The sequence below is a fragment of the Haliotis cracherodii genome, unplaced genomic scaffold (assembly GCF_022045235.1).
Source record: "Haliotis cracherodii isolate W230 unplaced genomic scaffold, xgHalCrac1.p SCAF_7, whole genome shotgun sequence".
Taxonomy (NCBI): Eukaryota; Metazoa; Mollusca; class Gastropoda; order Lepetellida; family Haliotidae; genus Haliotis; species Haliotis cracherodii.
Genome location: NW_027266330.1, coordinates 9181166 through 9194184, shown reverse-complemented (window position 1 = coordinate 9194184; position 13019 = coordinate 9181166). Strand labels below are relative to the sequence as shown.

Sequence of the window (13019 nt, the reverse complement as noted above, 5' to 3'; positions counted from 1 at the left end):
GTGAGAGACATTCAGCAGATGTTCTTAGACTGGTTCCATGTCCTATTTGCGGAACTTCATGTGGGACTGAGTAACCGTCTACAATGATCTGAACAGATCCTCTTTGTAGTGACCATTGGCTGTGTGGTTTTGTATTGAAGATGTAGCGAAATACCCAGTGGTGATAGGGAGGTGATTCCTTGTTCGCATAGAATGGATTGATTGCATAAAACTACAAATGCTGGTCCAGTTGGGTCTTGAGGACATAATTATTTCGGAGATAATATTACGCTAAAATATGCACCTTACAATCAAGTATATAAAACATGAAACGAATAATTAACTTGTAATAATCAGAGCATGGTCACAATCGACACGCGCAGTTTACTGAACGGAGTTGCTTCACATACGTGTATGATATCGTGGTTTAAGATAAGATACATGTAGTGCTTTATAATACTTTTTTGTCTGTAAGGGAATCCTTTTTACACCAGAGCATCACATAAGTCACACAAAAACTCATTTAAAATATACACGCAACATGGAACATACAGTATTGAGAGCATGAAAACTTTTCAAGTTGAACGAGACAAATGCTGCAGTTAAGGGCTTCGAAAGTTTAAAAATAAAATGCTTTAAAATTTGTTTGAAAATGACATACTGACTAGGATAAAAGAGGTATTGGGTCGTTTAAATTTAACTTTCGGAATGAGATATATCTTCGTCATGATGGTAAAACAGAATAACTAAAGTTTAAAAAAAGATGGGTCGTCTAAAATTCGTGAGGCTAAATTGACAAAATTCTTTTCATACAATCTTTCGAATCTCTGATGTATCTTGGTATGTGTTTAGGTTTGTCAGCACGGTGCTCGGCGGTTTAACCAAAGCGGTAAATGGCTTGAGATCTGTATCACTTCGGGCTTTCCTCCGACATGAAGCTGACACGCTCAAGCTGCCACACCCTGATATATCTGAAACAGTGCTCAAAGAGACGTTAACAAACTCATAATCGATCACAGGCCCTTAAAACCACAGAAAATTAAAGTAGTCTACAGAATGATGTTGACAACTCATCTTCTCTTAGTTTTATTGCTTTATGACAATGACCAGGGTGTTGCATCTTAACCTGTCTTTGATCCGTGTAAACTGTCGTTATTAACTTGACCTCTCGTTTTTCGCCTTCGGCAAGACATCAATAGAAGTGTTAATATGCCGCTGCAAATTGTAACAGTGTATGTAATTGTTTAAATTGTTTTATGATATTCCTGAAGAAAGAATTATTGATGACAATGAAATTATTTACACGACAACTCGTACACTTATTATATTTACTTCCAAAGTTTGATTTTAAATAAACCTTTGTAACCGATAATAAAAGATATAATTTGTTATTCAGACACAGCTACTGTATTGATTTTTGCAAAGAAAAATATTTAGGGACGTCCAAATATCTAGTTGAGCGTAATATTCTGTAACATGTGTATAATTCACAATCTATAACATGTGAATAACGAAATGTCACGTTACATAAACCAGACAGGGGTTTACTGGTACGAACTTCTTCATTTACTGTTATAGTGACGTTTCGGTATAGATCCTTTCCACCGTTGTTAAGGAAGACTAAATAATGAATATGGTACAGAATTAATGCAAACAAATGTTCGTCGAAACAGTAAATGTGAAATTGTTCCGAATATATGTGGAACTTCAGTTGTGTGCAAAAATGAACTTGCTGTGAACAACTTTATTTTTTTTGTCGAATATTAATGTGATTATAATCTTTACTGATTTTCGGTCTCTTGTTTCAACAAACATCTGAGCTAAACGCCACATCATTCATGTGACCGCTGAATAAACCATCATCACGCATGAACGGATGTGTGACTTCTTTCAGCCGCTTTATGGCGGTGGAGTAATTAACACGTCAACAGAGGTTACTATAAAATCATAGCATGAATACTAGTCGTACGCCATATAGCACCTATAGCGCCGTCTGTCGGACGTTCAGACAACTTTTCTAAGTTTGGAGTGAAATTGATACCGTAATACAGATAAACATGTCTACGATAAACAAAGTGGACATGTCACTTGGTATGTATGGAATCTTAAATGTTGTGTTTGGTTAATATATTAAGCAAATTCGAAATACAACCGTTCTTAGGACAGTTGATGTCAGAAATATTCTCAGTTCGTGACACGGCCAACTCAACCTCGCTTGTTTCCACGTCTGGCTTCAAAGTTTGAGATTGTTTTCGTCCTCTTCACCACCGCATTGATAGAAAATGTTAAGCAAATTAAGTAAATCTAAGTAAATTGATCATGTGTTTACAGTGTATATGTGAAAATATTAATTTCATAAATGCAAGTGAGGTGATATTTTGAGTCTGGTCAGTTAAACTCTATTCCGTGACGGTGTCTGAACATAGAGCTTTCATCAAAGTAGGTAGGCATATGATGTTCGTTTATTTCTCACAGAATGACAGTTTAGCCATATTCATAGCATTTTAAAATGTTTGCAATCGGTGGATCTCTATATCATTGGGGACATCTTGTTTTGATAACTGGTGATTTCGACAACGTCACCAAGTCAGTGCTGTCTCAACACAGCAACATGTTGTTTGAATCAATATGTGAAAATCGTTAGACAAGAATGCCCCTGACAGTCATTCAGTCATAGCTGTTGCCGTTCTCAATAGGTGTACCTAGTGAAGCAACATTTGGTAGGGGGGAACAGCCTGTGTCCACACTAAGACAAGTGGCCGTGTCAAAAGCAAGGGGACATTTGGCTGACATTGATTTTTAAGAGACATGGACTAGACTTACCATTCACCTTGAAAATTACCACATAATTCATTATGTTTTCAATCTGAATGACATGTGGCAACAGTTGGTAACATACAGTGACATATTTAAGAATATATGTATCTGGATTTGCTCAAAGGCACATATTTGGCCCCAAGACTAGAGACATGGCAGTACAAATTCCCAAATAGGAATTTCCCAATTCATGTTATAGACTTTATAACCATTGATAACTGTCCAATGTTGTAGCTTTGTAGAGGTAACTTGGGTATGTCACATATAACGGGATCTATACAGATGCTCAAAAGGCTTTCACTACTTCATGGAATGCAATGTTAAAATACATCCTAATTTGACAAAATGAGAATTTTCATAAAACTCCCAAGTTTGAAAAAAAGGAATTGCCTACCAAGGGCACATAGTTTGGAATCCTGGAGAAATTCTGATGTTCAACTGTTTTCACCAGTTTGATAGCCATGCCTCACTAAGTACCCTAACTGTCGCCCAGAATACCTTTAAGATAAGAATTGATACTTTTTACTTTGTATGCGATTGTGATGGATACTTGTATTGAGAAGTCAATACAACACTATCCACCAATTCATCAGTGTATCTCACTACTGACGACTTTGAGACCAAACTGTAGGTAATTGTTACAAGCACCTGTGACAGACACCATACCTTATGTGACTGTGCCTAGTATGTTGTGTATAATCCAGTTGTTTTTTATAAAATCCGGCTTGGTAGACATTGTAGAAGGGGTATATAACTGCCTTGTAAATATGATTAAAAACAGTTTTCGATCCATCATTGTGTCAATTAATTAATATACTACCGCCAAATCTCTCACAACTTATCATGTTTGTGGTTTCAATAAGCGCCCCCATTTGTCAAATTTCTAAGCACCCATGATGCTTATGAAGGTGAATACGGTAAAGAAATAATTGTGTTGTCAATCATATATATACTTGGCAGTCAATAATCATTTGATTTGGCCCAGCTGTCCAAGGCACAGCAAAGTCTGTGCGGAGTTACGTCCCTTGGGTACGCCAGAAACCTATGTTTATGGGTTCAAAACCCAGTTTGCCCCAATTACGTTTTATAGGTTTGTCAGCACCCTACCTGTGCCTGTGAGTTTCATCAAAGTAGTAAATGTGTAAGACCTGCATCACTTAAGGCTTTCCTCAAACATTCAAGCTGACACACTGTGATCGAACTGGAATACTATTCAAAGTGGCGTCAAATCCAACTCACTCACTCACTCTGAATAATGGCAAGACGAACATGATGAAACTGTCACAGTAGTGTTATATGGCCCTGTGGGGATTTCAGGTTAGTATTGGTACCCAGCAATCTGTGTTGGTCGTAAAGGGTGACCAAATGGATCGGATTGGCAGACTCTGTGACTTGACAACGTGGATCACTGCCTTCATTAAGGAGGAATATTGCCAACTGTGGTGGTCAATGATTAACAAATGAATAAGCAGTGTCACATGCTTACAAGGAAATCATACCAGTGATGGGAAACCACAGTGTTTGGATGTTAACTTCTTCACTTTTGAGTGATACTGTTGCTGTTGAGCAATATTTCAAGAAGAAATAATTGTGATAATGTGTCAATTTGTTAAACGGCTTCAAGAGATACCTGGCTGCAGTTATTCCCAGTCATGGGGGGCACCGGTGTCCCAGTCGTCTAAGGTGCCGCAATTCGCTGTGCAGAGTTAAACAAATCTTAAACAAATGTCATTAAAGATACCCAAATGTATGCTCAGACAGAGAATGCACAGTGTTAAAAAGCAATGTTTCAATACCTCTAAAATAAAGAAAACTAACAGAAATTTTTCATTTGCCTTGCAAGGACACTAAGTTTGGAGTGAGTGAGTGGTTTTACACCGCTTTTAGCTATGTCGTGGCAGGGGACACCAGAACTTAGTTTAGAATGGTAGGTAAGTTCCTGACTGATGTTTTTTCTCTGTTCCAGATGACATCATTAAACTCAACAAGAAGCAGAGTCGCGGTGGTCGAGGTCGAGGTCGAGGCAGCCTGGGTCGGGGGGCCAACAGAGGACGAGGAGGGGGAGGAGGAGTCAACAAGGTGAAGCAGTTCCGCACTAATCTACAGAGAGGAGGAACGAGAGGGCGTGGTGGACGTGGGCGGCTGCGGAGACTGTCAGGAATAAGTCCCCTCAATAGATCACAGGTAGTCTTGATGGTTTTGCTGTTTCCAAGTATTCAGGGTTTAAATTTGTCCCCAGCATCCTATGCTGCTTGTAAGAGGCGACCAGATGGATCGGATGGTCATGCTTGGTGACATGCTTGATTGTTTGTCATTGTCTCTGACGGTGTGGACTGTTGTTCATGATATCAATCACTGGATTGGCTATCTCAAAATTGATTATTTACATGCTGCCATCATATATGAAAAGGCAATGTTAGGATTAGGGCTGGGACAATACACCAACTGTGTGATCCGTTACAAATCACAATATCCTGCTCACGATCGATATGTGTCACGATACTTGCATGTGCTCTTATAAGTGGGGCGTAAGCCATCTTTTTCATAGACAGGATGGCCAAATACCTGGCACACTAACAAATTACTATTGGTAGTGTCAAGTATGGAGCATTGGATAAATACGTACGTTTTCACTTGTCATATTCACTTGTACGTGTTGTAATAATGGTAATTAGTGTTTGGTGTAACATTAATTAAAGAAAGAATACATTCAAGGTAAGAATCGATACTTTTTACTTAGTGTGCGATTGTGATCGATACTTGTATCGAGGAGTAAAAAATCGCGACACATCAGTGTATCGTCCCACTACCAGTTAAGCCACACAAAAAATAAACAATTGCCGTTTTGAGTATACAGTGTTGCTCTGTCCTCGGGTGGATTGTATGTCGTCCTACATTTATGATGTGGATTGTTGCTCATGCTATCAACCACTTGTTTAACTAGCTGAGATTATTATTGTCATGTTTTGTTGATATGCTGGAATATTGTTGACTACAGCATTAATCAACTATCACATGTATCACTCATCGCCAGTGTCCAGTGTGCATCTCTTCTGAATATGCTTGTGCACTGCTCCCTGACCCTCATCGAAATAGTTAACTTCTATTTCTTAGCAACAGCGACCCATGAAGATCCGGGATAGAATAGGTCTTCAGCAACCCATGCTTGCCATAACAGGCGACTATGCTTGTCGTATGAGGCGACTAACATGATCAGGTGGTCTAGCTCGCTGACTAGGTTGATGCATGTCATTGTATACCATTTGCGTGGATCAATGCTCATGACATCAATTACTGGATGAACAGACCACCGTCTTACAGCTGGAATACTGCTGAGTGTGGCGTTTAACAAACAAACAATCTTAGCAACTGCAGTCTCAGAGTCCTGTAAGTGATCTTAGCACTATGACTTTCGTAAGTCCATGTTAAAGTATGGGATTTATGATCATCTTAGTGCTAAGCTCAGTTTGTGGAATAAAGACCTGATTCCCTTATCATTTTTTCAAAGGTGATAGCTTACTTATATATTTAACCCACGATATATTCACATATGTGAGACAATTAGGTCTTTGCCTTATATCACATCTTTGACGGGATTTCAGGAGCAAAGTTTAAAGAATTCATTAAGCCCAAAGTCGAGTAGAGGGGGCAAGTTCAATCAAGGTCAAGGTCAAGGTCGGCAGCAGCAACAACAGTCTTACAAGCAGCAGAGGCTAAAGGCTGTCTTAGCCCTGAAGAAAGCAAAGAACCAACTCGCTCGAATAGACGCACAGGCAGCCAATAGACAGAATCTCATCAATCAGCGACGTGGTCTTCAGGTAAACATAGGTTTGACAAATATGCTGGTCAACTGGTCAGATGCTTGTGAAGGTTGGTCCCGTCTGGTCAGCACTTTACATTTCTCACCCGTCTGGAATTCCGGTCTAGAATTAGTCCCCAGCAACCTGTGTTTATTGTGTTCGTGACTAAATGGATTGGAAGGTCAGCCTTGGTGCATGGTTGACGGCGTGTCATCAGTGTCTGAAATAACTGCTTGCCCGCCTACCTGTGGCTGGTAGCTTTTCTGTTGGGTGGCTGGAAATTTTCCTCCAACTGCTCGACATTCTTTCAGATAATTTTTAGCCTACTTACATCTTCAGTTTTGTAGATGGTCAAGTATTTGTTTGCATTATTTCAGCCGAATCAAGGTGCAATTTGTCTCTTATTTTGGGTGGTTTTTCAATATTTATAATGTCTGAATGTGGAGGGGTAACTTTGAAGATGGGCAGGCAACATTCTTGGGTCACTTGACGAACTGTCTTGTAGAGTTTTGAAATTTTTTTAAACACTGCGTTAAATGTAGTTGTCTAAAAAGAGTGGGGGTCACACAGAAATGTCACAATATGAATGCAGAACTCCAGTGAGTTAAGATGATCATGCTCCGAGGCTGTTAGTTAAATATATACTACTCCACTCTTGATAAGGATTTCTTTTTCTTTCTGCAATACGCAGATGATTTTCTTAATGTGTCAAGTGTATATTTTAATAGGATGACATGTCTGAAGTCCCATGAAGATTCAGGGTTAGAATTGGTCTTGTCATAATAGGCGACTAACACATGTAACAGGGTCGGATGGTCAGGCTTGCTGACTTGGTTGATGCATGTCATCGTATCTCAATTGTGTAGATCAATGCTCATGATGTCAATCATTGGATTGTCTAGTCCAGACTCGTTTATTTACAGATTGCCGTCATATAGCTGGAATACTGCTGAGTGCGGCGTTAAACAATGTCTGATTATCCTTATCGAAAGTTGAGTAGTACATATTTGGTGATCCCAGTGACTGCTCTCGGTATTTTGTTTGTGTCCATTTCAAATGTTTGTGTGTATAGGATTTAGGATAGAGGATTTTGTGTGCATCATATCTATGGTTGTATGTCTCTCTGAAGACTTTCCGTGTCCACAGTCCAATGCTGTGATAATATTTGCATCAATATTCACAATTCATGTCTCTTTCAGACATCATCATCACAACAGCAATACCAAAATACAAATAGGGGCAGGGGTCGTGGAAGGGGTCGAGGTCGAGGTGGGCGGGGCCGTCTCAACCGACAGAACTACAATCCAGGGAGTGGTAACCACGTACAGAACCAGGTGGATGTTGCATCGTATGGGTTCACCAATCAGACCGTGAGTCGAGGGGGAGGTCGAGGGCGTGGCCGACTAAGCCGTCTTGGCAACACCTACAGCAGCAGCTTGTCCCTCAACTCCTCCATGTCCAGTGGCAGTGTGCAGAGGAAGAAAAGGCAGTAAGTAGCGGCCATTGCAGAGACAATTGGCAGGGATTGATTCAGACTTGCTGATATCCAAGTCTGCTGCAAGTGCCGGTAAACTTGCCAAATGGGAAGAAGGAACTTCCCTCCTTATGTTAAAATAGTGACTACTCAAGTGATGGCTTGGTCAAGGTAACTTGTATTGCACTGATATCACCCAATAAGTGACAATCATTACAAGTGAGACCAAATCCCGCTTCATGCATAATACAATGGTGTAGAGTTTAGGTAAAGGTGATGCTGCATTGGATCAGTAGTGAGTGAGTTGGGTTTAACGCCGCTTTTAACATTATTCCAGTTATATCGCGGCTTGTCAGCTTAATGTGGGAGGAAAGCCCGAAGTGATGCAGGTTTCAGACGTTAACCACTTCGGTGAAACCCATGAGCATGGGTATGGTGCTGACAAACCTAGAAACATAATCGGAGCGAACCGGGATTCGAACCCACAATCTTAGGTTTCTGGTGTGCCCAAGGGAGGCAACTCTACACAGCGAATTGCGGCGCCTTAGACAACTGGGCCACCCGTGCCTCCCATTGGATCAGTAAATATAAAATAGCTATGCTATAAATTGCAAAGAACAATGAAGAACGAAGCATGGTTTATTTCAGGATAAACCATTGTTCTATCATGACGTCATGTCTGGAGATTTATCATAAATTGGATGACGTTATTTTTAGAGGGAAGTGTCTAGAGTGAGATGTTCCCCATAGAAATAGCTGGACAACGCAGATGAACGCAATGACCGAATGATCGCACCCAAAATTGGGAGAGATATGACAAATGATATTGAGAGAAAATGTGCAGATAATCAACGTGAAAATTGTGAGAATACCTAACTTAATCCTCTGGTACATAAAATGTAGTTGTCCGACTGCAAATACGCTGCTTATCTGGAGTTCTAGTGTCACCTGGCTGATCGTGTTGTACCTGGATGTGCCACAACATGCATTTAGTATTGGCATGTACATGTTACATTGTTAGTAGGTAAATGAGAATTGAAGCGTGACATTCTTTCCTAAGCTTGATTAATTGATTAATTTTCAGGTGGCGCAGTCGTCCTGTCCAAGCTCCTTCATCACAGAATGATGGAATATTGACAATCTCCGTACAAAATCCTAGGTAGGTTTGACTATGGGTCAGTGTGGGTCATCAACTGGACATCAACCGAAACACTTTGTCTGAAAGTAACAGACTTATGCTGTGGCAGTCTACATGAAATGAAAATTTTATTTGCAAGTGATTAGTGAACAATTGTTTCTGAAAACTCAAAAAGCATTTGTGTCACCATTTCCTTATCATCTTGACTGTGGCTCTATGTTCTCTACATCAGCCTTGCTCTGAGCTCCGGGTCTGTGATGTAGCCTTGCGATTATAGTGTTCTACGGTCAGGATACTTCTAACATAAGACAATTGATTTCTATGCCTGATTTTTCCAGGCTCAGCCTGAACTGCAGACTGCAGTTATATAGCTGGAATATTGCCCACACAACACATGCAAGTCATAATAGGTGACTAAATGGATCGGTTTTGTGGAGATCGAGGCTCATGAAATCAATAACTGGATTGTCTGGTCCAGACCATCATCATGTCGCTGTAAGAGTATGGTGTCAACAAAACAAAAACAAATACCACTTTCTTGCTCTTGTAAGAAATGCTCAGAACACATTCTTTCATTTCTTTTTGCGATGAGACTTCCTCTGTGGTGTGGTAGAGAATCCGCCCTGGAGAGAGGAAGGTACGGGTTGCAATTCCTGGCTGGTCGTACTAAAAGACGTAAGAAGATGGTACTTGTTGTTACCTTGTCTGGTGCTCGGCATTAAGGGGGCTAAAACAAGAACTGGTCAACACGGAGTCAGTATACTGTGTCTGAGTGGGGTATTCATGTTAAACTGCGGCATGGTATCTCTGTGGGCTAAAACAAGGACTGGTCGGCTTGGAGTCAGTATACTGTGTCTGAGTGGGGTATTCATGTTAAACTGCGGCATGGTATCTCAGTGTGCTAGCACTATAAATCGGCATCAGTCCGGACTAGTACAAGCAGACACACACACGCACTATAAGTGTGTGCTATATAAGTGCAATACTCTTGGGCGTGACGTTAAACTTCATTTCACCTCACCCCACCTTTTTGTGATGACTGTCAGTGTTGAGATGTTTCTGCTGAAGTTTTATGAATATTTCGTCTCTTCTCTAACCAGTCTTACTTTGCCTTCCAGCTACCAGTCTACACCACAACAAGAATCGGTAAGCCACATGGATCATGATATATATACCTACAAGACATTTTCAAGTTTGTGTAACATTAAAGTAAGATAATGCTCAATGTTATGCCTATTTTCTGCCAAGGTCCAGTTGTAATAAAAACCTATAAAAAAATATGTCATCTGATGTCACTGATTTCACAAGCGATTTGTTGACCTACAATTAGGTAAATTGGAAATGATGTTGACAGTAACCATGGTTACCAACTCTTTCACTTTTGGCTTCACAGTCCAAGAAGTATAACTACAACAAGAGGCTCTTCGCTCAGTCAGGGGTAAGTTATGTGTGTTTACACGTGTACTTGACTGCCTCCGTGGACAAGTGCATAGAGCTTCTGTTCAGAGAGTGAGGGGGCACGGGTGGCCCAGTCGTCTAAGGCGCCGCAATTTGCTGTGCAGAGTTGCGTCCCTTGGGCACGCCAGAAACCTATGATTGTGGGTTCGAATACTGGTTAGCCCCGATTATGTTTCTATGTTTGTCAGCACCATACCCGTTGATTGCACCGAAGTGGTAAACGTCGGAGACCTGTATTACTTCGGGCACATTAAGCTGACACGTCGTGTTATAACTGGAATACTGTTAAAAGCGACGTTAAATCCAACTCACTCACTCACTAACTCACTCAAAGAGTGAATGGTCAGTGGTTCGATCCCCGTCCATCATACCAAAAGACGTTAAAGATTACTTATTTGACCTTATCCTGACTCACACTATTTACTTTATTGTATGAGTCAGCATAAGTATAAATGATATTTTTTCTCTAGAGAATACATGTTGTTACCCTGCCTGGTGCTCGTCACTAAGGGAATGAAACAAGTATAGGTGTGTTTAGACTCTGTTCAATGTGTCTGATTGGGCAATCTGTGTTAATTTGTGGCATGCTATCTTGGTGAGCTGGCACTATCACCTTCACCCCTCCTCACCATTGTTGAAAGTAATGTTTTAATTTGTCATATTGGAAAGGCCTATTAAACATTTCTGATTGGAACAACTAAGTATTTCTGTACAGGAAAAGATGTTACGTTCTGATGAATTTCTTGAGTTTGGAGTTTTCATTCTGATAATTTTAGAGGTATTAGATGATCACGATGACTGCTTTGTATAAACAGGGAGGACACCAAGCTTTTTTACCCGTGAAGATTTCTGTAGGCTTTGAATAATAATTGTAAAGAAAACAAGGACTTCATCCAAATTTGCACCCATCCTGATGTCCTACAAATCGGTTTGCAGAGTTACGTCCCTTTGTTGATATGCTATAATTATTTGTCTGATGATAATGTATGTGATTCTATTCACCAACTGAATACCCAAACCAAATCGCTCACTCGTCTAATAATGTATAATGTTTAATCTTTGTTTCAGACCAATGCCCCTTTGAGTGAGAGGTTCCGAGACGGCTCTGGATCTTCCAGGGATGGCTCCAGACAGGTGTTCTTGTGATCCGGCAGTCGGCATTCCTCAGATGAAGGAGCTTCAGGCCAAAGATGTCTACCAACAGAGCTGGTGTTTCAAGGTCAAGGCAGTTTGCAAGGTCAAGGCCATTACTGAATGACGTGTGAAGCCTAAGAGCATCAGTTTCTATGGTTACGGGATCACCTGATGTTCCCATGTTTTAGGAGATTGTGATACTGACATTCATCTGATATTTCTGGGAAAGAAAATAATTTTATTCATTATGAAACATTATGGTGCTAAACTGTGAACAACATTTCAGACTTTGGCCATTGTGTAATCGTTGATATCACTTCAAGTACCAGGAATTTTAACGCAGGGATATGAGTGATATACAGTAGGCATGCTGCATAGTGTTTGTCCTGAAGTGTTTGTTGAGAAAAGTGACGATTCAGCATTTATGAAACTGGTAATGTTTCACGTCATATCAGCAACTCAATCTCATCAAAATCAAATCTTTCAACGACACAATAGCTCTCAATAGCTCTCATCGTGAAGATCTCACAATCTCTTTTCTCCACAAAACGTCACATAAGGGAAACCGTGATTGAACTTTGACGAGTCAGTCTAAATGAAGGATCTTTGGGTTCTTGAGCCAATCAGATGTCAGCTTTCTGAAATTATTCGTCTTTATTTCTTTACCCCTTGATTCGGATATATCCATTTTAACCAAAGGAAACCCCAGAGAACAAAAATATTCCTTCAGATCGAGCGTGGTGCAAATGCCACAGTTCTTAGAAATGGACTTTTAAAATTTCAAGAAGATAATAGTGAAGCCTTTTTTACTTCATTCGGAACTGCCTGTTCATGTTCCTTTATGAGAGAAATCTGAAATGCTGCTCTGGGTGCTTTGCCTGCCAGTACCAAGAATTTAAAAGCCTCAGCACTGCTTGGCTGATAGGAAGCTCCCCTGTCTCATCCGGCTATGGAGACTGAGATCTTCACAATGAGATCCGTATTGGAGTAAAATTAATGATTGTGAGGAGATTGATCTGTGACTTAGTGTTGACAGTTTTAGGAGAAGAATACTTTTAGAAGATATTTATTTTGCCTTATTTGTGAAATGTCACATCCTTTCAAGGCTTTCCTTGTTTAAAGATTTGATACAATGTATTCATGTATAAATCATGTGGTAGATTAAAGTTTAATCTCACCAGTGTTTATTTTTTAAGGATTTTTTCTTAATTATGGATAA

At 40.1% G+C, this 13019-nt stretch overlaps 1 protein-coding gene across 2 annotated transcripts; it reads left to right on the top strand.

Moving 5' to 3' along the window:
* The first annotated feature begins 1980 nt into the window (after positions 1 to 1980).
* Positions 1981 to 12298, top strand: LOC139447238 (THO complex subunit 4-like). Of its 2 annotated transcripts, XM_071228497.1 has the most exons (8): positions 1981 to 2070; positions 4763 to 4980; positions 6399 to 6614; positions 7796 to 8085; positions 9155 to 9229; positions 10327 to 10354; positions 10602 to 10646; positions 11735 to 12298. In XM_071228497.1, exons 1-8 carry the CDS (start codon positions 2037 to 2039, stop codon positions 11810 to 11812), a joined length of 984 nt encoding a protein of 327 aa, XP_071084598.1. In that variant the 5' UTR covers positions 1981 to 2036; the 3' UTR covers positions 11813 to 12298. The 2 variants fall into 2 exon arrangements, with proteins under 2 accessions (XP_071084598.1, XP_071084599.1); XM_071228498.1 differs by lacking the exon at positions 10602 to 10646.
* The last annotated feature ends 721 nt before the right edge of the window (positions 12299 to 13019 follow it).